The sequence below is a fragment of the Fusarium subglutinans genome, assembly GCF_013396075.1.
Source record: "Fusarium subglutinans strain NRRL 66333 chromosome Unknown NRRL66333_c0000023, whole genome shotgun sequence".
Taxonomy (NCBI): domain Eukaryota; kingdom Fungi; phylum Ascomycota; class Sordariomycetes; order Hypocreales; family Nectriaceae; genus Fusarium; species Fusarium subglutinans.
The window spans coordinates 200,533-224,899 of record NW_023502086.1 but is presented as its reverse complement, the minus strand read 5'-3'; the positions used below and the strand labels follow the sequence as shown (position 1 = coordinate 224,899).

General features: G+C 49.7%; 6 protein-coding genes across 6 annotated transcripts; 3 read left to right on the top strand and 3 right to left on the bottom strand.

Moving 5' to 3' along the window:
* Nucleotides 1-1,216: 1,216 nt before the first annotated feature.
* FSUBG_2595 (uncharacterized protein) lies at nucleotides 1,217-2,194 on the top strand (the record flags this gene model as incomplete). Its single annotated transcript, XM_036680384.1, has 3 exons — nucleotides 1,217-1,397; nucleotides 1,476-2,011; nucleotides 2,078-2,194. 3 exons carry the CDS (start codon nucleotides 1,217-1,219, stop codon nucleotides 2,192-2,194), a joined length of 834 nt encoding a protein of 277 aa, XP_036541864.1.
* A 2,576-nt stretch (nucleotides 2,195-4,770) lies between these two features.
* On the top strand, nucleotides 4,771-5,528 carry FSUBG_2594 (complex i intermediate-associated 30; the record flags this gene model as incomplete). The annotated part of the gene is made up of 3 exons (XM_036680383.1): nucleotides 4,771-4,808; nucleotides 4,861-5,310; nucleotides 5,360-5,528. The coding sequence occupies 3 exons, from the start codon at nucleotides 4,771-4,773 to the stop codon at nucleotides 5,526-5,528; spliced, it is 657 nt and encodes a 218-aa protein (XP_036541863.1).
* Nucleotides 5,529-6,626: 1,098 nt separating this feature from the next.
* FSUBG_2593 (cell differentiation rcd1) lies at nucleotides 6,627-7,900 on the bottom strand (the record flags this gene model as incomplete). The annotated part of the gene is made up of 4 exons (XM_036680382.1): nucleotides 6,627-6,810; nucleotides 6,866-7,241; nucleotides 7,293-7,448; nucleotides 7,522-7,900. 4 exons carry the CDS (start codon nucleotides 7,898-7,900, stop codon nucleotides 6,627-6,629), a joined length of 1,095 nt encoding a protein of 364 aa, XP_036541862.1.
* Nucleotides 7,901-8,978: 1,078 nt separating this feature from the next.
* Nucleotides 8,979-12,671, bottom strand: FSUBG_2592 (CAMK CAMKL KIN1 kinase; the record flags this gene model as incomplete). Its single annotated transcript, XM_036680381.1, has 3 exons — nucleotides 8,979-11,026; nucleotides 11,076-11,706; nucleotides 11,883-12,671. The coding sequence occupies 3 exons, from the start codon at nucleotides 12,669-12,671 to the stop codon at nucleotides 8,979-8,981; spliced, it is 3,468 nt and encodes a 1,155-aa protein (XP_036541861.1).
* Nucleotides 12,672-15,459: 2,788 nt separating this feature from the next.
* On the top strand, nucleotides 15,460-19,953 carry FSUBG_2591 (dipeptidyl-peptidase III; the record flags this gene model as incomplete). Its single annotated transcript, XM_036680380.1, has 6 exons — nucleotides 15,460-15,653; nucleotides 15,701-17,523; nucleotides 18,404-19,034; nucleotides 19,086-19,221; nucleotides 19,271-19,608; nucleotides 19,668-19,953. 6 exons carry the CDS (start codon nucleotides 15,460-15,462, stop codon nucleotides 19,951-19,953), a joined length of 3,408 nt encoding a protein of 1,135 aa, XP_036541860.1.
* A 1,118-nt stretch (nucleotides 19,954-21,071) lies between these two features.
* On the bottom strand, nucleotides 21,072-22,815 carry FSUBG_2590 (Isotrichodermin C-15 hydroxylase; the record flags this gene model as incomplete). The annotated part of the gene is made up of 3 exons (XM_036680379.1): nucleotides 21,072-22,013; nucleotides 22,071-22,522; nucleotides 22,587-22,815. 3 exons carry the CDS (start codon nucleotides 22,813-22,815, stop codon nucleotides 21,072-21,074), a joined length of 1,623 nt encoding a protein of 540 aa, XP_036541859.1.
* Between the last annotated feature and the right edge of the window lie 1,552 nt (nucleotides 22,816-24,367).

The following is a 24,367-nucleotide window of genomic DNA, read 5'->3' as shown; positions in this document are numbered from 1 at the left end:
GCTGTCTCGCCTTTCGCTATTAGCAGCCGCGATACCAAATTACGGTCCTGGACTCGAGAATGAGTGAACGAAATGCTTGGCACAAGGATCGTAGCGAAAAGGATTTCGATGCCCCGTAGCATCGCGAATGGCCCAGTGAGAGAAGAACGAGTGCGAGCGCCAGTGGAGACAGGCTTGAATGGAAAGGTTGAAAAGGCGGAGGTACGTACCGCGAGCTACCCTGACCTTGTCTGCAGAGTGCATTGAATTGGGGCTCAGAGGGTGATGAGCACCCAGCCCTGTGAGGCCAGCGCCAGACAGAGACAGAGACACAGTGAGTGACTGAGAGAGAGACAGAGGCGAAAGAGCCCCCGCAAGCAACTAAACAACACCCCTCTCCTTACATAGGTTGGTGCCAGGCCCAGGTAAGGTAGGTAGCCAGGGACCTTTTTCTGCTTGTGTGTGGCCGTGCCGTCTTGGGCGCTGGGTGCGTGCCAGTAGTGCTAGGGGAGAGGTGTGCGATGTAGAAAGTGGAGGATGTCTGTGTGTGATGGAGGGGGTAAGGGAAAGAGGCGGGCGTGTATTCAACTCACTATACACTGCAGATTGATCAAAGAGACAGAGACAGAGTGGAAAGCGCAGCACAGCGCAGGGCAAGGCAATGTCCAGCGCTGGATACCCCCTCATGGGTAGGTACCCGTAAGGCAAGGCAAGGCAAGGTATGGAAGGTAAGGTAGGGTAGGCGCACACCTCACACGCCCCTGCCCTTGTAGGATCCCTTCCACTCACTCGTCACTCACTCACGTCCTTGGGTCTTTCCGTTACCTTATGCCATGCCTGCTCCGCGCAGCTTTGGGGACATTTATTTAATATACAGCCTCTTCCCCCTCACCAACCGTCTTGCTCTCCATCTATCTCCAAGTTCATCAACAGATTCAGCTTCAAGTAGCTTCAGATCGTCTTGATCATTCTCATCTTGCACTCATACACTTATATATACCCACTGCCTCCACACTCACCTCAAGCAACTCACCACCTTGCCTTGACCATCATAGCCTCTCTGTTCGTTTGGATATAGAGACAGACACAAGAGGACAGACAGATACAGGAAACAATTGAGAATAAACCAACTCTCCCAATCTTGCTTTCGGCCATCTAGAGCTTCGTCGTTACAAAATCGACGGTTACAATCCTCAGCTACAAGCAATCCCACACTCAGACTTATAACAACTTCACAATGTCCATGTTTATGACACAACCCGCCTACGCCTACGCGGCAGCTCCTCCACCTCCCAGACAATACTCGGGAACAAGCAGTGCTTTCAGTGCTTCTGCCAACCCCGATGAGGACTGGACCAAGATCTCTGACCTTGCTGAGCGCCGAAGAATACAGAACCGCATTGCTCAGCGCAACTACCGTATGTTAGAGCCTGCTTGACTCTAGATCCACTCTAGAGCTCATAAGCTGTTTTTGCAAAACTAACAGTCCTTTTCAGGCAAGAAGCTTAAGCGCCGCCTCGAAGACCTCGAGCGCCGTGCTGGTTCTTCTGACGATGCCGAGTCCGACAAGCAGCCACAGAAGCCTACCAAGTCGAAGCGATCTCCCTCCGCACCCAAGTCTCAAAAATCGCAATCCGGAGCTCCCAGCAAGTCTGTTGCTTCACAGGGCCAGTTCACTCCTCCCATGGAGCCTACTGACGAGCTTTTCTTCTCTGGCAACTACGACGACCGAGCTCGCTCAGACAGCCCTCCTCAGTTCACATACTCAACATACCCTGCTCCCGATGAGATCCTCCTCGCACCCTACGGTTCTACTCAGTCATACCCAGCCATCACAACCGCTGATGCCTATCCCAACTACATGACAGCGTCTACAGTGCCCATGACACTCCCTTCCATGACACACTTTAGCGATGCCATCAAGCGGGAGACGTACCCTAGTGACGACGGACTCACTCCTTACATGACCTACGGTTACATGCCACCCATGGACTTCAACTCTGGTAGTCCATACGAACAGTCCAACCCTCATGTGAGTCACGCCAGTCAAACGCCCCGTGGGGTTGTACGAGATCCACGTTGCTGATGGGGTTCGCAGACTCCTCCGCTGTCGCATTCTTTCGACCACTCTGCCAACTGCTCAGAGGCTGGCTTCGACTACCCTGCCACGCCTCTGTCAATGCCTGGCTCGCCTGATCTAATCCAGCACCAATAGGGCAGCTGGCATGGACGAGAGAAAGAAAGAAACATAGCGAACTTTGAGATTTTGGGTAGGCGTTGGAAATGAGCCCTACGAGGCATAGCATGGCGGGTTTTGATATTTTGAACACTTTCACACTTTCACACTCCACACTTTTCACTTCTTTTGGTACTGGCAGAGGTATCTATGTCACAGGCGAGAGGATGGTTTACTCGTCTGCATTCGTTTTATGTACACAGGGTCGAAGCGCTCGACCATGTGATTTCTGTAACGGCTGCAAGATGCACGGACGAATTGGTTATTTGGAATGGCGAAGGAAAAGAAGACAAGTGAGGCGTTTTGGGAATGCATACGGGATACGCTTGTATGCATCCGAATGTATATTGGGTTGGCTTGGACTGGACTGGCAAAGGTTGAAAGCAGGCAAGGAGGCAAACAAACAACAAAGATGGCGGCTGCGGGGTCGAGAGACCTTGCTTGGCCTGGCCACATACACTTTTGTTAGTGTTGGTTGAATAGATATCTTGAGCCATGGCGACAAATTAGATGATGAAATGTGCATAGCGCTTTGTACTTGGCTGCATTGAAGTGAAGTGAAGTGTACGAATTGCGAGCTGGCTGTGTTTCATAATGATTGTGATATGATGAAAGTGGCCCAAGGATTTAGGACTGATGAGTGAGTCTCGTCCAACTAGATAATGAGTGAATGAATGAGCGAGTGAATGAGGCTGGCTGAACTAGAACAGAGTTGGTATGGCATGGTATGGCATGATATGATAGAGCTTGACCTCCCCATGTGAATGTGAAGATCAAGATCAAGGGACATGCATGTTGGTAGTATAGCGCAGGTCAGTTAGTTACTGGGTTTGTTTTATCGTTTACCTCGTTTATTATCTACTCGCGTAGACAGACGGAGCTGAATAGATAGAGCCTCGGGTAATGTGCCATGGTCAGTCGATGGCTTGAGAGGGGGGCTTCAGCTCTATGTTCCATGTGCATGTGCAGGTTGAGCTAGACGACTGAGGCGGAATCCAGAAGTTGCGCCTCAGAGCCTCGTCTGCTGTCTTTGTCTGTCTGTCTGTCTATCTGCCTGTCTTGTCTGGTGGGTGTCATTTCCCGTATTGCATTGCGTGTTATGTCTGTCCCCCTCCCTCTTTTCTCGATATGCTATGGATACTTTTATGCGCTATGTGACCTGCTGGACCTGACGTGACCTGACCGGTATGTGAATGAGTGAGCTGTTGCTCGCTCGGCGGTTACCACTAACAGACCGGAGTGCTAGGGTGTGGATGAGTATTTTTGGAGTTGGATTGGGATTGGGATTTGGGAGACCTTTTCTGAGTCCGAGTCCGAGTCCTACCTCCACGTGCCAAGGAGGGTTGCATGGGCAAATCCGGGCGTTTTGTTGTGTTACAAGTTGGCATTATACCCGTCATGTTATTGGGCCTCTAGGGCCTCTCGCTGTGTGTGTGCATGGCCTGGCCTCTTCGGTACCGACGTACGTGGTCCTGCCGGCTCCTACGGCTTCGGCTACATAACAAAGAGGAAGGAAATCAGGCTCGGGTCAAGATTCACGCCGGGTCTTGGGAGGATTTGGACCCTCGTCTGCTCTAGTGGCGAATGATACTGTTGCCGGGAGTGGCGGATGATTAGGAGCGAGAGGAGACGCGATGAAATGAAAATGAAATGAGAGGGGGATTGAAAAGGGAAAAAAAGGACACGGAAAAGGGTGTGAGTCTGCATGTGCAATAAAAGGTGAGTAGATGGATGGATATCATTCTCAGCTGTAGGCAGGCTGTGGACATGGAAGTATTGGGTGCTTGACGCTGCAGATCAAACAAACAATGGCCCCCAAATTATTGCAGACAAATCACCAAAAGAGGCTGAACACCAAAAAAGCAAGTTTCTGTAATAATTAGCTAATTAACAAGGCAAAGAGTCTGGTCCTTTTGTCCATCCATCACTCAAGTGGCTATCTTTCTATACTGACTGACATTGGATGAATTGACTTTAACCAGCTCAAGATAATGGGCAGGTCTGGACTCGATCTGCCGCTATTCGATTCCAGGCTAGACATGATCTAACTCACTACCCAAAGACGGTCAACAGTGCGCCTGAACCAACACATAATGACAGGTACCGCTGTTGATTGCTCCGTAGGCATCTCGTTATGCTTCTGAGGTGTGAACCTTGTTTTCATCAACCCAGTACTGCCACTGCCACTGCCACTGCCACTGCCGCCGCCATGTCCGTGCCAACGGGACGAGAGAGACTGGTCAAAGACTATTAAAAGCCATCTTTGAGGTTTGTTTGAATTGGAGTGTCTAAAGATGAAGATGTTTCATTATTCAAAAGAGAATCAGTAAAATAATGGCACAGATCTCATGACTGGAGAAATACTGCGTTTACTTGGATATTGAAGCTTGATTGAGTGCTGTACGTAAGCATCTCAACTGCCGACTTGGCGTGGTACTACAAGCAAACTCAATTATGTCATCCATTTAAAGCATCCGCTCATACAAAAATATCAGACATCTCAACTCACTCGATTCACTTCTCCTCCTTCAATTGACAGTGAAAATAAAGTGAACATGTCAAGCAGTCTGCAATACATCTTCGGTGGCCCCAAGTACGTATCAGCATCAACCACAGAGACAGACAGGCTAACTAACATCTTCAAGGGCTTGGGACAGCGGTCTTTGGACCGCCTCAGACGATCGCGTCCGCGGTGGCTCCAGCATCTCACATCTCTACACTCACCCCACGCAAGCCAAGTTCTACGGCCATCTTGACACCAAGACCCTCGGCGGCGCTGGCTTTGCCTCGCAGCGCACAGTCGGCGACCTAGCCCTCGATCTCTCCTGCACAGAGGGCATAAAGCTCTCCCTCGGCTGGGACAGCTCGGATCAGACTTTTACGCTCAACGTCAAGGACACCATTCCCGGAAAGAGGAAGGATGGGCGAGATGAGGCTGGTGTGAGCTGGGAGTATGACTTCAAGGCGCCGGAGAATGGAGGTGAGATTTTCATGAAGTGGGATGAGTTCAAGGCGACGTATCGTGGGAGGGAGGTTGAGGATCCTGAGCCGCTGAAGTTGAATGACATCAAGAGGATATCTCTCATGGCACGAAGGTAAGTCTCTTGTGTGATTCCAAGAAGATTGGTTGCTAACTTTCAATAGCTTCTTTGATAAACAGGATGGAGACTTCAAGTTGTATGTCAACTGGATCGCTGCTGTCAAGAAGGACGATAACGACAGCGATGACGATGGTGATCTCAAGAAGCATGCTCTTGAGCAGCGATCTGAACCTCGTCCTGTATGGAAGAGACTGTTCTGCGGTCTTTTGTGATTGTACTAGACACCTTCACATTTTGGGTGTCACTCACCATGATATGAATTTGAATACACAAAAGCATTGTATCGGGACCAGGGTTCTCTCCACCTCCATGGCTTGTGTATCTCTATCAATATTGACATTTCATTCCTCAGGGCACCTTTTGTGTTCTGACTCGACAGCTACCTGCAACGACGAGAATCTGGCTGGATATGTTGATGGAATTATTGTATACAAAATTTGAAGCAAACCCCAAGCACTTTGAAGGCCTATGGCTACAAGCTATGGTGTCTTATGGAACATGGCCTCAAAGTTGAAGAAACATTCTCTAGCTTGATACTCGTGACTCTACTGCCGATTCGAGCCACAGATGATAACGGTTTGCCTCGATGATTTGTGCTCAGTATTTTCTCCCAAGCATCACTGATATCAACTTTGAAAACGTCTTTTATAAAGCTGCAATTCTTGCAATACACACCCCTAAACCTGATCAACACCGTGTCTCTGATGCACCATCCAACGCCAAAACACCGCCAAACCAGGCATGTCAAAGACTTCCATGTGCCTCCGCCCCAGTCTATCCAGTACCTCTCCAGCCGGCAGTCAGTTAGCTATCCTTATACCTGTTACACGAAACCCCCTAGTAACCATCCATAGATCTTCCTTCGTATATTTAGACTGAGCCCGTTTCAAAAAGTGTCGTTCCTATCCGTCTCAAGCTCGGTCGTTGAGAAGCCAAGATGCTAGACGGAAAAGCTATGTAAGTAAGAAGAACGATGCGCCATACCTTACTGATCCGTGGTAGATCGATAGAGGCCTCTTTACCCAGTTCCGAGGTATGTGAAACAGAATGCAAGTCCCATAACCGTCAGCGGCGTTGGAAGAGAAGTCGGCCCAGTTGCTCTGCTGGAGCTCTGGATTTCTCTCGGCGCTTCGAGCCGGAGGGGTTGCGGGTATCAACGATGCAATATGCTTTTGATCCCTTCGCTTTTCCCAAAATATCATAAAAATAAAAATTGTCCGTCCTTCATGAATCGCCGTATCAATGCACAAGGGGTATGTATTGTCACAACGGAAGGCTGAGTAGCCATCCCGATATTAGTCTCTCCGCTCTTACATGCCTGACACACCTCCAGAGTTGGGATCCGCGACGTTGTCCGATAAGTTGATAAGCAGCTGGGCAAGGCATCGCTTAGTCGCTGCGTCATCACGGAGAACGGACGAGAAGGTAGCGTCGCGGAGTGGCTCAGGAAGGCACTGTCGCAGAGCCTCACGAGCGCGAGCGTTGTCACTCAACCTAAACGATTAACGATTAGACTATGAATAACAGGGCAGACATGTGTTTAACTCACCGAAGGAAGCACCTGACGACGTGCTTAAGGAGACGAGCGGTCTGAGATTCGACGAGTTGAGCAACCATGTTGCTGAGGACCGTGCCAACAGCATAGAAACGCTCGTATGTAGCACAGATGTAATTAAGACCGTTGTCGTCCAAAAGAATCTTCTGAACGATGAAGATGGCTACGGTCTTGCTAAGTTCCGAACCTGTCTCCATGATGCGCAAGCAGAGAGGAATGATCTCTGTGGTCAAGAGAAAGTTGATGACTTCAGATGAATCATTCTTGACGAGCGCACCGATGACTCCCAGGCTCGTGAGCCTGAGGTACTCGAAAGGCCGAGATTTGGAAGTGGTGTTCAGAAAGGGGTAGAGGAACAGAGGAATGTGTGCTATAAATTGTGAGCCATGTGACACCTGAATTTGAGCCACGATATACGCACCATTGAGGAACAGGGTCCTTGTGTCATTGTGAGAAGCTACGCACTGGAGTAGGGCAAGGGCATTGCACACTCGGTTTGAAGCAGCTGCAGTGAGCTGGGATGGGTTAAGAAGAGTGTAAACTGAAATGATCTCTTGGAGGAGAGAGGTCATGACACCTGAGAGACATGTTAGCTGGCTTCTTCCGGCTACAGGCTTGGTAGCCCGAGACAACACGGTTTGGGCACGTACCGAATGAATGCCACAATATGAGAGCCAACTCGGGGACCTGCTCGCGCTTTTTACTAAGTTCCAACAAAGCAGCCTCCCGAGTGTTCTCGTTGAGAAGATCGGCAATGAAGGCCATGGTACGCCGGTTGTCCTCCGAGACATTGCTGTGATCGGCATCCTGACCGTGGCCGGGGAGTTGACCCGCGCCAGCAAGACGGTTGAAATGCTGCTGCTGCTGCTGCTGTTGTTGTTGTTGTTGCTGAACAGCGGCGGCTGCAGCGGCCACCTGCTGTTGCTGCGTATGTGCGTGATGCGCGCCAGGCTGCTGGTGCATCCAAGCCGAGTCTCCTCCCTGAGGGTTGAATTGGTGGTGTCCGTAGACGTGCGCCGCTGGCATCATGTTGGGCGTATCTTTTCTTGTTCGACAGGGTTCGGAACGGAGGTTATGGTTTTATGACTTGCAAGTCGAGCAGCACTCTTCTTCGTTAACGATGTAAGCTTGGCTGGAGTGTCGGTTGATAGTTCGGCGCAGCGAGTTTGAGATCGGGGTGATGAATCGAGGGCGCAAATGCGGAGGTACACGAAACACTTCCAATGGGTGAAGGGGCGATAATCGGTGTGAACTAGAATTTCGTTGGAGAAAGGACTGTATAGTATCTGCTAGCGGTTATTTTCGACTAGATTTCAATCGAGAGGGTCTTTGTTGAATCGTCGGAGTGATAAAGGCACAGTAAGTAAGTGGGAGGTTCAAACCCAAGCAAGCAAGGTGAGATCGTTTGGCGGGTTGGTTTGTGGTGGTGCTCGCAGGTGCTACTGGGGCAAAGAGCCATTCGGCTTCTGCTGATGGGATTGGTCAGCCTGTTTCTCATTGTGGTGCTCAGGCTGTGATAGGTGAAACCGGCTGTGGGATCGGGACTTGACGCTTGGACCATAAATAAGTATCCCTGTATGCGGCAACGGCGGGAAAGTCTACATGGCTATGCAAGTGCGGGGAGGTAGCTCTTCCATGCCAACCTATCACTATAAACTATCATTGTCAGCCTTGTCCTCATCCAAGCCGGCTTGTCACAGCTCGATTTGTGCCCCAAAGACTCGAGGATTTCTGAGTAACAATCACATACTTCAGCGTCATGGCCCACGGAGCAGGCAGTTTCAGTCACGTTTAGCATAAAATCTCCAATTACATTCATAGGTTTTCTCCTAGCTCTTCTCCAGTACTTCCACTCTCCGTAAGTGCTATAATAAATCATTACCACCATGTGCGTTCTCTATGACGAACCATGCTTTGAAGTTGAAACAGCGAAAAGCGCCATCGAAATATACAACCAACCACGTGCTTAGGGCCCTCTGTCGCTTGAAATTCCCGGCGGTAGCCAGCCATGCTTCACGTCTACGAACAACGCAACTCCTTCCCAGTGCTTGCTTCAACCAAACTCCTATGTTGCAAATTTCTTCTTAGACAAGTGTTGAACGAGTGCTTATAGCCTCAACTCTCGAAGAATATGGTCCGCCATGCTCTTGTATTGCCACGTGTTGCCTGTCAATCGCTTGAACTGAATGCCGTGCAATGTGAGCAACGGGACCTTTACGATGAAAATCTCAAACTCTAGCACCATGCTTCCTCCGAGGTCACTTTGCACCTGCGTGCTGGTTTCTCCGGGGACTCGTCTCGATGGACCCCCATTCTTGCCAGGAATACTGTCGAATGAGGTTTCGGAATTGGAAAAGCTGCGATCTCGATCAGAGCGCCCTGGCGTTCGTGGTGTAGTAGGAGGTCGTTCTGAGTCGCGGAACTCATCCCGCTCACGCTCACGATCGTCTCCTCGCATGAGGCCGCCAAAACTGAATCGTCGCTTGTGTCCTGGTGTCATGCCGGGACTCGTGGGAGGGTCTTGCACCTTGTTCAGATCAATACTGGGTGAATGGCGACAGTTGAAGCCGCCTTTGATCTCTGTATACTCCACATTTAACTGCCGCAGCACTCGCTTGATATCGGTTCGAATCGCAGGTACTGACTTGCCAGACGTCGTCGATACGCTGAAAAGTCCTTTCAGGAACACTGGCTTGGCAAGTTCTGTGTCGTCTAGTCGGTCTGTAGATACACCACTCTGCTCTAGTTCTTGATCTGTTTCTTCGGGCACATTGGCCTCTTGAGCAGCCTCTCTTCTCATGCGACGCTGCTGGATGCTTTCCCTCCTAGCATGGCCAATAGACTTGGCCCTCAGGCTCACAGACCGGGAGTGTCCGTGGGCACGGTGTGTACTGGAGGAATCTTCATTTGCGACAGACTGATCAGAGCCACTGGTTGCCGGAGGGTCTTTTCGCCGTCTCAGGTCAGCCGAGTTGACACTAGTCGACCGCCCCAGGCCACCTCCTCTTCTGTTCTCCCGTGAACCACCTGCGGACATTGGTGGGCTAAGGAGTTCACCATGCTGCTGACCACTCGCGGAACGGATCTGCGAGTCCGACGCATCCTCTCTGTCGCGACGTCCACGACGGATACTGAAGCTCTTACGGGGTGCCAAGGGAGAAGGTTCAGCTGGTGAATGGACTTGTACCACAGGAGGATGCGATCGGTCTTTGTCCAGACGCTCAGGGTCCCTACGCTTGCGTGTGCTGAACCTACGCAGAATACCAGCTGCGGTGCCTTCCTTCTTTTGAAGTTGCTCAACCCTTGGCTCGGCAGGTGGTGCAGGGGGAGGCTTCGGTACCTCGGGCATGTCGTCCTCGCCATGTGTTCTCGCGCGAGGTCTGCTTCGTCCACCAGTGGGTTTCTCGCCGGGCATTTCATAAGCGGCAGAGTTGGTGTGGGCTGCTTGAGGTGCCGCAATCTCGGGCATCGGTTCTGCCTCCCTTGCCTTCTCCTTTTCGCGAATCTCGCGCTCCTTTTCTCTCTCCCGGTCCTTCTCACGTTCGCGTTCACGTTCACGTTCACGCTCTCGTTCTCGTTCTCGTTCTCGCTCCTTCTCCCTCTCCCTCTCCCTTTCCTTCTCTTTCTCCTTGTCACGTGTTTGAGCCGCTGCTGGCGAAACCATATCAGCATGGTCGCGACCCTGCTTTTCCTTGACGAGGTAGTATATGGACACAAGAGGACTAAATGCATTCATAGGATCGTTACCGATCTGCAGTGCCTCAGAACTAGGAGCCGACAGAGTATCGCGACTGTTGCCAGAATTTCTGCGCTTGTAAAAGTCAAAACCGAATGGTCTCCTCTTTTCGGCATCCTTGGCGGGTGGAGGGAGCTCCTTTTCTCGTTGATAGAGCTTAACGGCGCGCTGATATTCCTCTGATTCAATTATTTTGGTAAGTTGTGCATTTATACTTTCGGGTGTACCAAAGTTAAAGCCTTGCATAGCGAGAATGACTTCTGGCTCGAGTGGCGTAGTCAATGGTTCGCGAATGGGTAGGTAGTTATCGGGGGGACCGTTAAAGCCTTTAGCCATCCATGGATGCGTCATCACCTCCTGCATTGTCGCTCGCTGTTTGGGGTCTGTTACCAGCATGCGGGATAGAAGGTGTTTACACTCTGCAATTCAGTTAGAAGATAGTACAAGACCAACACTTGAGTAACCTACCGCTTGACAGCCACGCGGGATAATCGACAAGACCTCTCTTGATCTTGGCATGGAGCGCGGGCATGCTCTGGTCATCGAATGGAACCTTGCCACAGACCAAAACATACAGAACAATGCCAAAGCTCCATACGTCAACTTCTGGACCAGTATAAGCTCTGGCCTGCAGCAATTCGGGAGCAGCAAAGTATAAGCTCCCGCAAAAGGTCTTGAGATAGCCACGCGGAGCAAAGAGGTTACTTAGACCAAAATCGATAATCTTGATGTCGCCCGTCTTGCTGATAAGGATGTTCTCAATCTTGAGGTCTCGGTGGACGATGCTATTTCTATGCAAATAATCCAGAGCACTTGCGATCTGCCGACTAAACTTTCGGGCTTGCTTCTCTTTGAGCTTGCCATGCGAGATGATGTAGTCGAGCATCTGGCCGCCGTTGACGTATTCGAAAAGCATATACCAATGGTGGTTGGTACGAACCACATCGTGAAGGGCGCAGATGTGGGGGTGATTCAGGAGGGTGCTGATAGCCGCTTCACGGGCAGTTCGGATTTCCTTGGATTGATCGGCGCGTTCCTTGTCGGCACGAGATTGGTGGCCATCGTCGGTTGAGCCACGAGGGATAATTTTGCAGGCGACCTGGTGAGGCGTGATTAGTATCGTGGAAATTTAAAGCTTGATAAGCATCGTCATCGCGGCCTAGGCAAGAGGGGCAGATGGATGGATGGATGAATGAATGAATGCGAATAGCCGAATGATGAAACGATGCGCAGAAATAGGCGGCATAAAACAAAAAAGATGAATCCTAAACACACCTGTTCACTGCCATCCTCCTTTCGGGCGAGCTTAACCTTACCCATGCTGCCGGCGCCAATGGTCTTGCCTAGCATCCATTTTCCAGATTGAGTCGGGATAACGGTACGTGATCTCGCGTGCTTAGATGTTGAAGTTCGAGGTGGCGCGTCGGCATGGCCATGCTGCTGAGAAGCAGTTCCATTGCCAGCGCCATTGCTGGGAGGGTTGGCGGAAGGAGGCATTTCGGGATGAGGGCTGTGGTGGTTGTTCTTTGATCGAGAAGAGCTCCGTCGATGGGCCCGCGAGGGATCGGGGCCCCTAGCCGGGGGTGGTCGTTCCTTGCTCGAGCTTCTTTGATGGTTTGCGGATGCGGCTAAGCGTGATGATTCGTAGTCATTTTGCGGTACAGGTTGCGACTGGTGAGGACGTGAAGATGAGGTAGTACGCTGATGATGGTTATTATGAGGGGGGAGATGTGAGTTGGCGGCGTTTGAGCCAGAGCGGGAGTGAGAGTGGGAATGGGATTGAGAGCGGGAGGCGTAGGCTTGGGACTGGGATTGGGATTGGGAGCGAGATTGAGAATGTGAGTGTGAGTGTGATAGCTGGCGGGTGTGAGATTGGGTGTAGTTGGCACCAGTTCCAGTGGGCGTGGCTGGTGCAGGCGCTGCTGGGGCCGCTGAAGCGGAAGACGAGGGAGGAAAAGAGGGAGCTGGAGCCCGACTGGAACGAGAAGACCGTGTAGATTGAGTGCGACCAGGTCCTCTCGGTGATACATCGGCAACAGCAGAAGAAGCTGTCCTTGTTCCCATTGTTGTGAAGCTAAACGCTAGCTATGCTATGCTATGTTGTGTTGCGATGCGATGCGCTGTGCAGTCGTGAGAGATAGACGGTGTAATAAAAAGGCGGGATATCGATGAACTGAACGGGTCCCTTCTACTCTGGGGCTTCTTTGCTCAAAGGGGCAGTGAGCTGTCGTTCGCTTGCTGTAGCATCAATGCCTAAGTTGGTGGGCAGGGAGGATGACCCGGTCTGAGTCCGTCCTTATTAGGCCTTGAAAATGGATTGGAGTAACAGATGCCAACGCAGTCGTAACGTAGTCGCAATTGCTGTCGAATACTAGCAAGACTCTTGGTGTTTCTGCTGGTCGAGTACGACGTGAGAGGTGAAAGATCAGGATTACCTGGTTACTATCATGGGCTGAGGGCTCTTCTCAGCTTGCGATTTGCGACGACGAGGGGCTGTGATACTGGCAATTGCATAAGAGACCAAGACCGAGACGCAGACTCAGACTCAGACTCAGACTCAGACTCGGACACGGACACAGACAAAAAGGTTCTTGGAGCAGTTAGGTCGAAAGCAAAGCGAAACTGCGCTATATGCAAAAGAATGATAAAAGTAAGACAAGAAACAAGTGCCGTAGTCGTAGTCTTGATTTGATATAAACCAGCAAGTAGTGCTACGGCAGTGTAAATCCGAGCCTGGTATACGGAGGTGGGAATGAGATATAGTAGCTGCTGGCAATGAAATGCAAAGCAACGCAGATATGCATGCAAATAGACAGATGCAAGAGGATGAGAGAGTAAAGATCTCAAAACCTGACAAGCAGATCGAGTAAGAAAGACAGCACAGCGTCTGTCAAATCCCAAATCGGGGGGCGGGTGAAAAAAGAAGCAGCTCATTAGGTACCAGATTCAGATTGGATAATGGGTATTGTAGCTAAAAATGACTTGGTCCTGGCGGACAGCAGCAGCAGCAGCGGCATGTCCCATCTGCTAAGGTAACCTGGGTTCTAAACTCTTGGATGCCCAGGATACACCTGGATGTATCCAGCTGCAAGCTGCCGAGACTTCGCCCACCACCGTCCAGCTGTCTTTGAGCTACCCAACTAGCACAGCAGGGCATCTCAGTCGTTTCAGGGGACTTTCCACTTAGCACACAGGTAGCTTCATCTTTCCACCAACGGTCAGTCCTTGGGTGGAGATGAGATATCTCGCTCGAGCTGAGCTCTCATTTCGCTGGACTGTCAGGAATGGATCTCTTCACTTGCTAGTCAATAACCTTGACGACATTGCCGGAGCCACTGGTCTCTATTAGAGTTAGTGGTCAACAAAGTCTCGACCGAAAGCCGTTGCACATACTGCAATTGGTAGACTTTGGGCTGTTTCGCTCCACGATATCTCTGACCCTTACCAAGCCCAATTCCCTGTTTACAGCAACAACAAAGCCAAGAATCATAATCCGACGTCAGCTACCCAGCCAGAACACTGCATTTCTGATCTATTAAGTGGATCTGTCGCAGAGTGCTGCAAATTTACGTGGCTGATTAGACGAGGGGTTGGAGGCTGGGGTTTCAAGGTTGGAGCTCAAGAAAATTGCGGAAATATCTGTTGATTACAATGGGTTATGCAATTCAACTAAGCTTATTATGACATCTTTGTGATTTGAAAGAAATCGTGAGCCTCAATTTCATGCTCTGTTCGACACAGTAGAGGGCTTCGCTTTCTTTTCATGTATCCTGCAGTCATGCTCACATCCCGTCTCCTTTTTGCGGCAGATGTGTCTTGGGAACCATTGGGCTGGAATGCGACAGTTGTTCCAGAGCCAGAAGAAGCAAAATCGAAGCAGCCACAAGCCTGGCGAGTACATGAGACCTTGCTGCTTGTGTGAAGTGTTGGGTATGATGCGATGTGTTGTGATGCAACACATCCTTGTCTCGTGTTCACTAACACCTAGCAATCACCTCTTCCTAGCCAGCCACCGTCCTCAGGCGGAATGCCAAGCCAGACCTCAGCCGAGGGTTCCTTGGTAGGTAGACCTCAAGGGGCAAGAAAACAACAGACCTTGATAGGGTGTCAGAATAAACTCAGTAAAAGTCATCCTAAGCTTAGGCTATACCACCTAAATCCTTTTGTCACTTAGGATCGAGGTCCTGAGTTTTCTTTCCTCCCCTAGGTACATTGACAATCGCCAACTACTCCGTACAGTCCATCAGAAGCAAAGAATGCCTCACCGAGTCACGTCTCCGAGTTCAGAGGTTTAAGTCAGGTCTGAAACCATATCCGCAGAGAGATGGACGGACGAATAGCCTTTTTCGTATTGCTCTAGGATAACTTCAGGGCTATGACGTCTCTGAATGAATATGACAATCGTTTACAGTTGAACCGCTTTGGGAAACTGTTTCAAAGCTGCGCTTCTGATTGTGTCCTCCCACAAATGGAACGGTCCTCGATCAGCAACGTTTCACACGCGTGCACTTGCATACCCGACGCTGAAGAATCTCAGTTAGACCGAAGTTCTCCAACTTTCGATAGAGCCCCCTGCCAAAATCTAAAAACGGTCAATGGTGAACGAAGCCTGACTGACGCCAGGGCCCCCAAATTTTAGGCATGGGATGGGAGAAGCCGCAACTCTGTTTCTTATCGATAAGCCCAATTTGACGTCGCGACTCCAATTGTAGCTTCGCGACGACTCAGCTTCTATCCTCATCGCAAACTATCTAGTAACATTGAAGATATTCCCGCTCTCCACATGTTATGACATCAAGTGCTAGTCCGATGCTTTTAAGGAAACTACGCGACACATCGACATCTCAGTCTCATGTCATATAAACGCTCCCGTGCGACGTACGAAGCCGATCTCCATGCACCCTTTGCAACTTTCGGCACTCCTTTGCCCGATGATCCCGATGCTCGAGATGATGGCTCCTTCGTTCCAGTATGGAAGCAGGAGGTGAGGGATGAGAGAGGTCGAAAACGCCTCCATGGCGCATTTACCGGCGGATGGAGCGCAGGGTTAGTACACAGATCTCTTTTCCAGGACTTTGCGCTGATTTTAGTAGTTACTTCAACACTGTCGGATCCAAGGAGGGATGGACACCGTCGACTTTCGTTTCGAGTAGAAACAGCCGCCACAAAGATGCCAAAAACCAATCGCAACAACGACCAGAAGACTACATGGATGAAGAGGACCTTGCTGATGCGGCAGAAGCTCAGAAAGTCCAGACTTCTCAAGCATTTGCTGGTCTTGGCTCCTCCGGCCAGGATCCCAATGCCGGAGGCTTGATGGGCCTCCTGAGGGCTGAAGGAGATACCATGGGATTGAAACTGTTGCGGCGCATGGGATGGAAAGATGGACAAGGCATTGGTCCCAAGATTCGGAGAAGCGCCCGCCTTGAGCTAGGAGATAAAAGCTCTCAGCCTGCTGAAACGCATTTATTTGCGCCTGATAATGCAAAAATGATTCAGTTTGTTCGCAAGAACGACCGAAAGGGACTGGGCTACGACGGAGAAGCCAAGTTGTCGGGTTTGAATCCTATCACGTCTGCAGCAGATGATGATGATGACAACGACGAGGACAATTCTCACGATAATGGTCTCCGGGATTCCTTTTTGCTCTCGCAAAAGTCCAAGACTAAGCCTGGCCGAGGTGGTATAGGAGTGGGCATCTTGAATGACAATGGCTCCGATGAGGAAGATCCTTACGAAATGGGACCAAAGATCAGATACAATCGTGTCATGGGCGGTGATAAGAAGAAAAAGAAGGCGAAGAAAGCAACAGCAGCAATTAACCCTGCTCTGAAAAATGCGCCTGTCTTTGTGTCTCGAACTGCTCGAGCTGGTATTGGTCTTGGACGGTGTCATGATGGGCGATTACCACTCGATGGGTTTGTAATCGCCAAACTTACAGAAGACTTATCCGATCTTTTTTTGGAATACGCACCGCCTCCGGTTCCAGAAGGATGGGCGTCCTCAAAATCCCCTATAGACCAAGCCAAGCCAGATTACAAGTCAACAGCAGAGGCTGCAAAAGCATCGACCCATGATGCAAAGTCTAGAGCGGCGCTTCTTGGAGAGAAGAGCCTACCAGGAAAATCGGTCTTTGATTATATCACGAGCTCAGCACGCGACCGACTTGCTGCAGCTTCCGGCAACAAAAATCTTCCCCAGGGTTTGGGAGAGGTCCCAGAAGGATTCTCCATGACAGAAGAGGAAAGACAGCAACAGGTATGGGATGAAGCACCCCAGCTGGATCGTGAGACAGCCATTGCAGCTATTTCTCGAGGCTCCTCTGGACCCTACGCAGACAATGAAGAGAAAAAGGCGCGGTATAGAACTTATCTGGAGCATTTTGCAACAGGCAGCCAACCGCTCCCGTTCAAACCCAAGGGCATGGCGTTTGACGACTTTGCCAGGGAATTGTCGGAATTCCACAATTGTGCGAGGATCTTCAAACCGATGACAGGGTTTATGGCATCTCGATTCACCACGGCGAAGAAACCAACAGTCGTCTCAGCAAACGTATCTGAGACAGATCTGGTGTCGAAACCCGAACCAAAGATCGCAGATCCAGCAGAAGAGGCAGCCAAAATCGGCATGTATGGGCAAATGACTCGAACAGTTGGAGACTTTTATCCAACAAGGCTATTGTGCAAGCGATTCAATGTCAGGCCGCCCGCGCATTCTCAAGCGGAGGCTGAGGCAAAACCTGACCCCGGGACGACGAACCGTGATGGAGGTTCAGGGCCCATGGACGATGTCAAGATGAACTCAACATTCCCGGCTGGCGATGTCAAGTCAATCGAAGGAGTCCCTGCAAACACAGCACCACCAGCTCTTGAGCCCGAGTCCGCCGTTAATCCGCATAAGAATGAAGCAGTTGAGGGTAAAACGGCACATGATGAAGTTCTTCGGGCAATATTTGGAGATAGTGATAGCGAATAAATAATACCATCTATAATTGCAAGTCATTGGTCACAAGACAGACAGTTAATGAGTCGTTTCAGCCACTACGTATCCTTTCAACGTCCCCGTTGAACCCAAAACACAACACTTAGAGTTGAGAAATCTGACATTAGGCTAATGTGTTGCGAAAAGGAAAAAACCCATTGATAGCGGAAAAATCAGAAATATTGCCCTCGTTCATGGATGATTATCACCACTCATCTCAAAGATGAATGCCAAGATTAGGCTTACAACTCCAGCGCCTCTAGCGCCGCCGCTCCACTTAGGTGAGCGGCTAGGACCCTGTTAGTATCGCAAACAGAGCTTTGATTGGATACTCTAACTATATCGCGGGGCTCCAATTTAGTGTCACTCAAGCTTGGGGGGCTCACCTCAGGGGAGCAGCCGCCATCGAATGAGGAATCGCGCTGCCCGTTGTTCTTTCATTAGGACCAATGTGAACCTCACTCACGCATCACATCGCATCTATCACATCACATCGCCAGATATCCAATACCTTAGACAGAGCCTCGAAACGCGACGAGGCAGCGACTTGCGATACGAGAAAGAACGAGAGCCCTCCTGATTCGGCTGTTTTGCTTAATTTCCGCCAACCTTTAATGTTTCGACTCCATCCCTAGACTGTTTACCTTGCCAACCACCTTTGGAATCAATCACACCCATCCATCCTAAATCGACTGCTCTTTTCCCGCTGCTCCTTTTGCCGACTTGGGGCAGTCTCGTCTAGTACGAATTCGTGTTCTCTTAGAAGAAAGCCGCCATCCTGTCTGAATTTCAGGAAGCTGGAATTGGACCATCAGTGTCCTTGGAGAAGAAGACGCCGTCACCAGACTCATCAAGACCGCCAAGCACTCGAACAACATCAAGTCATCATCGCGAACCGACCCCCGACGACCTCAAATCCGCTCAAGAACCGGAATCACACATTCTTTTGAGTCGCGATCAATCACCTCCGCCGCAATATCCCGCCTCCGAACCTTCAACCTCTCGTCCTCCCCCCTTCTCGTCGCTCTTTACCTCCCCGCCGCACGACGCTCACGAGCGTCCTCACAAATTCGTCGCTTTTGTCGCTCATTCTCCTTGCGAAGCAGAGGCATCGGGCTCAGCTGCACCAGCATACGAATCTTCCTCGCCTAGAGAAGCTCTCCCCTTTGACCCGGATCAGAGCACTACTGCATTCCGCGATCCAGTCGCAGAGACCAAGCGCGCGCTTCCTCGGGATACCAAGGGAGATTCCAGTCGCAAAGACGACGACGCAGAACCGCCTCCGGCTTATTCAGAAGAGGGCGATAGTCCCCTTTCCACATTCTCTTTCCTAATGGCTGCCGCAGGAGGAGCCGCGAGTATTATTACTCAGGTGCAACAGGGTGGACCGCCTGTTAGCACTCTTGGAGATGTTGGTGCCGATGAGACGATTGCTATGGACCTAAGGTGAGCGTGACAACCGGGTGTTTATCTGCCAGTGTACTAATTCTCAGATAGGGGCACAAGGTTTTATCTCTCTAGGGACGAGCTGCTTACTTTGCCCGAGTTTGTGCTGCTATCTTTGTTCCCCAATGGATTATTCCCTGAGGGCCAAATGGGTGGCTTTGCAGACGGCGATGCAGTGCAAGTCGACGTAAGCTAATGTCCTCCCTAAGATTGCAAACAGTGGCTTACGAAACCAGTACGACCCAGCTTCACTTCAGTACATGCTTGACTTCTTTAGGGACGTAGCACAATCCATCCCCACAGATGGTTCACCAAATGCGTCTCAGGATGAGGATACGCCTTCTCTCGGTACCTCGCGTGACGACTCTAAGCGAGCCGGTATCATTGTGCTGCGTGAGGACCTCGACTTCTATGCTATCCCTCCACGAGCGGATATTGGCCCGCTTGATATGATTGCTGTGAAACGGGCAGCTGCAGAGGCTTTGCAGCAGCAGAACGGCATCTTTTCGGGTCTCAAGCGAAGCGACGAGCCGGGTACTACTGAGGCCCACTTGATCGAGATGCTGACGGCAGGGTAAGTTCTCTACCTGTGTGTGTTGTTGATAGCTGGCAATGCATGCTTACTTGTACTAGTGGTTTCAATCATGATGATCGATGGGGTCATCGAGCTGGTGAGCCTAACAAGGCCGTCATCTGCAGTCTGGCTCTTGCCCGTCTACGCAGCGACATCCGGGGTAACGAGATGGGCACTAATGCTGTCGGTATGGCCCAGAAGCTTCTGCTCTTCTGGCGTAAACCTGCTCGGCGATGCTGGTGGGAGGGTGTCGAGCTTGAAAATGTTGCAGGTGTCGAGGGCAAGCTCAAGGTCTGGATCCGAAGAGTATGGACCCTCGAGATGAGTGTTATTGGCCTGCGCTAGACCATGATCTACTTCTCCCCTCTACCTACCTAGAGATCAAAGACCGTGTAACCGTCACCTATTTCTTTTGTCTATCACACTTTGTGTAGCTTTGTTTCCTCCCGCGTTCCCCCCATGTTTTCTCTATTCCCCCTCATATTAGGTCATCTTATTCCCCTGTTCCATTTTTTTCTTCTTTTTTACTATTTCGTCTTCGAGATGAGTGTTGGTGGAGGTTGGTCCCATATAACTGGGCAGAGCAAAAGCACATACGCGGAAGGAAGAGAAGGTTTTTGGTCCATTGAGATTCGCAAAGGGCGGGCGTCAAGGTGCATGGAATCTGGGGTTCTTTGTAGACCTCCTATAGTTTTCTCTTGATGTTTGATATACAGCACAGGATTAATCCAACTACACTAAGACCGTTTGTTTCCCGGTGTGTCACGCTTCAGTGCATGTGTGAGCAGCGTTTGCCTCCACAAAGATCTTTTGATCCTCATGTTCACGGCAGCTCTGAAACCAAATAAGCCTATGCTCAAGGCATGATGCTTCAGAGGAAGAGATGTTTAAGCCGCGTGGGACTTCAGCAACGACTCGATAATGTAGATGTACTCCGTAGTGAAAAAGACTTGGGAAGCAAAGGCTTGCCTGTTATTACCTTCAACAAACTTTAAGTGTCTTGACTTGGTGATGATCTCACTTGACGTTGTAATAATGTCTTTGAAACGGCAAGACACTCGCTCTATCCTAGATATTTTTACAACCTGTCGATGGAGGGATTGAGTCAGGACCAAGGTAATGATCCAGAGGAAGCTCACTCCTAGCTGAAACGGCACTTTTCTTAAAGATGCTACAGATGAAAAGTTACAGGTGTCATCTCTGTTCCATTGTCTGCACCATGTAGGATCAAAATCAACATCAATGAACAGTTCAAATTATTACATGCTTTTATAGCGTTGAAGCTACACCTATTGAAAGTCTAAAAACTCTATGAATTGCCAAATTGTTTCCATAGTAGTACATGAAGCGTAAGATACATCCAGTATCAGTCGTCGAAGCCTAGATAATCAGAAAAAGTGAAGTCAAGATGAGTTGTAGTGGTCAAGAGCCATCTCAAGCCCGTTAAAGAGGAATAAATCCGTCTATGAACGCTTGGCAAGCTGTACCATAGGTCCATCTCTGATAGCAACAAAGATATCTCGCAATTGGTACTGATCAACAGTACGGCGACCTTCGATAGCGTCGGGACTACCACCTCCAAGATTGCTGCTGAAATCACGTCGGATCTCAAAGTGGTAAACAATCTTGGCCAGAGCCAGACTCATCTCGAGATAAGCCAGGTTCTTCCCGACGCATCCTCGAGGACCTGCGGAGAAAGGCATAAAGGCACTTTCAGCTAGAGAGACACTCTCGGGAGAAACACCAAACTCATTCTTTTCGTCAGCAATCCAACGCTCGGGACGAAACTTGAATGGTTCGGGATAGATATCGGGATTGTGGTGCATGCAGTAGGACGCGGTGCTGACTTTCATGCCCTCTGGGATATATTCCCCATCGACGAGAATGCCACCTTGTTGGACCTCTCGTGAAAGATCAGCTGGTACAGGGGGGCTCATACGTAGCGTCTCGTCGATGACAGCTCGGAGATAGTGACAGGAGTAAAGAGCTGGACCAGCTCTGATATCGTCTGCACTGGAAAAGGTAGACTTGATCTCCTCCGACAGCTTTTGTTGAACATATGGGTATCGAGAAAGGTAAAAGAAAGAAGCGGCAAGACTTATAGCAGAGGTATCAGAGCCAGCTATAATAAGAGACTCGCTCTCACCAAAAAGCTCATCTTTGCTATATCCCTTTCCAGTGTCGGGATCCACGGCCTGGAAGAGATAGTGGAAGAAGTCTTTTCGACTATCGCCTTTCTCCCACAAGCCACGCATGTTGTTTTCGACCTGGACTCTCTCAGTGAAGCATTGCTCGACAAAAGTCTGCCACTTGCTAAATGCTGGAGGAGCTGCTGCAGAAAGAAGAAAATCCAAACCTCGGGGCTTGAGCCATGCCCAGAGAGGAGCGAAGGGGGAGTAGGCAATCTAACATACAACATCAGTAAGAGGAATATTCACTTGGATGTTTTGGGTCTTAGTTACCGGGTGGATTGTCGACATAAAGTCAGTCATGAGTGTTGGGATATGTCGTAACTCGCTATCGTGCTCCTTCATGCCAAACGATTTACCAAAACACAACTCTCCGAGGGTATCGAAGATGAGGTGATCCGCCCAACGAGCCATATTTAAAGAAGGAGACCATCTCTTCTCTCCAATCTCTTGGTCGAGTAGCTCAATCCACCGGTCGATGTTGGAATGGATGAAAGGTTCGCAGGAGCGTAGTGCTTTGTCAGAAAAGGCATGGTTCATAACTCGCCTCTTTCGAGCATGCATGGTCTTGTCGATGGTGTTCCATGTTGTCATGACATGGACATTGCGTGGGTATGTCTTATAGTATTCGGCCTTTTTGACATTGGCCTTGTTTTTGAAAATGGTCTTGAGGCCTGTGGGAGTGTTGATCAAGACACTATTGGGAGTAATACGAAAGGTTGGACCTATAGGGATATTCGTGTTAAAATGAGATGTTCTAATAGCTTGTGTTATTCATGTAATGCTCACCGTATTTCTCTTGCAGTTGCCAGAACCATACATGTCGATCCTGTCTGAGGGTATAGTAGTATGCAGGGACTGCTGAGATACGTGCCCAAAAGGGGCCGGGATATTTGGCGAGGGGATGAAAGTATAATCTGTAAACCACAACAGCAGCTACATAGCAAAAGGATAGAAAGACTATGCCCCAGACAATCTGTGAGGAGGGGAAAACGGTCACCGAGTTTATGATAGCCATGACTTGTGCTTGAATGTTGGAACAACGGAAGAGAGAGAGAGAGAGAGCGCTTGCTAACAAAGAGGTGGTCAGACTATTAAAGAGATCGGTAGTCAAGTCAAGTCCCAAGCAAGATATGACAACATGGATTGGATTCTATCGTAAAATGACCTGTAGCATTACGACCTGTAAGTATGTATGTATGTAGTATGGGTGCATATGATCGATATTGTGCGTGGCCTGGCCTCGCCTGGGCTGGGCTGTGGAGTGTAACGATAGGGACGTTTGGACTAGTTAACTATGTGGCTGGCTGCACATGCACCCCTTGTCAATCAGGAATAACCCCTCCTATCGTGTCGTGTCGTTCTGGCTGACTTGAGAGAGTGATGGAGGGGGAGATTGAGGTTGAGGTTGGTGGTGCGCAACATGGTTGAGTGATCAAGTTGGAACAGACGCTCTACTATAGATATTTGACGCTGGAAATATACATATTTGACATGTTATTGACCCTCTTCCTTTGCGACTCTGTTGGTTCATGACTCGACCCTGACTAGGTCAAGCCTCCGACCGTGAACTTCGGCATATGATGGCTTCTTAATTGCTTTTTCTTATTTCTCACGTTGCACATTGCACATCTTGCTTATAAGTGAGGCGGACCACAAGCGACGTGGTCGTTGGTTGTTGCAACACCACGCGATATATGCACACTTTTAAGCGCCTCGAAACGGCATTGTGCATCTCTATCTTGGCACCCGATGTCATTATGCAGAGTCCTTTTTTATTCCTCTATTTCTCTACTTACTCACCGATTTATTGGTTTCTTTCCAGTGTACAAGTCAGTCTCATATGATTTAAGCATCCATTGCCCCTAAAGCAGGCAAACAAGTCAAGAATGTTATAGTTAGCTGCCCAATGCCTTGTAGCTGCATATGTGTCAGCTCAAAAGCCTTACTTACTCTTCAGCTGGTTCTATCAAAAGCTGACGAGACAACTTTCGTCAACGCTGCAGCTTGCCACGCCTCAATCAGCCATCACTCTTCTGATGACGACTGAAAGAAGGCCAACCACCTGTAACGCGGTAGAAGCGGGGTAATCGCGAGGCCCTGTGGGAGGAAAACGTGCAAGTTTTATGTGACGTTGGGTTACTTATGAAAGTCAAAGGCCTGAAGTCGTGATTGCATTGGTATTGGCAGATGAGTTGGTGATGAGATAGGCCACGTGATCGCATGAACAAATCAGCGGTAAGTAACATCGGTGAACCCTCAATATAACTTAAACGAGGGGTCTGATCACTCATGTTAGTCTATGTTGTCAAGCTCGATACGAGATAGTTGTGCTTTTTTATGTGGATTCTGTCTCATTGGTTTCCATCAACATGAGATCTCAAGTCAGGCTCTAGAGTTCTATCCAAATTGCGGCCTGAAAACTTGCTGTTTATGTACAGTAAAACTTCCCCGTCAATAGTCTGGTGTTATAGAGTAGCAATTGAAACCTCGTCGAATTCTCTGGGATCTGATACGAAGGTCTTATCATGCCAGTATTAACTAGGCAAATGTTGGGAAAGTGACCTGTC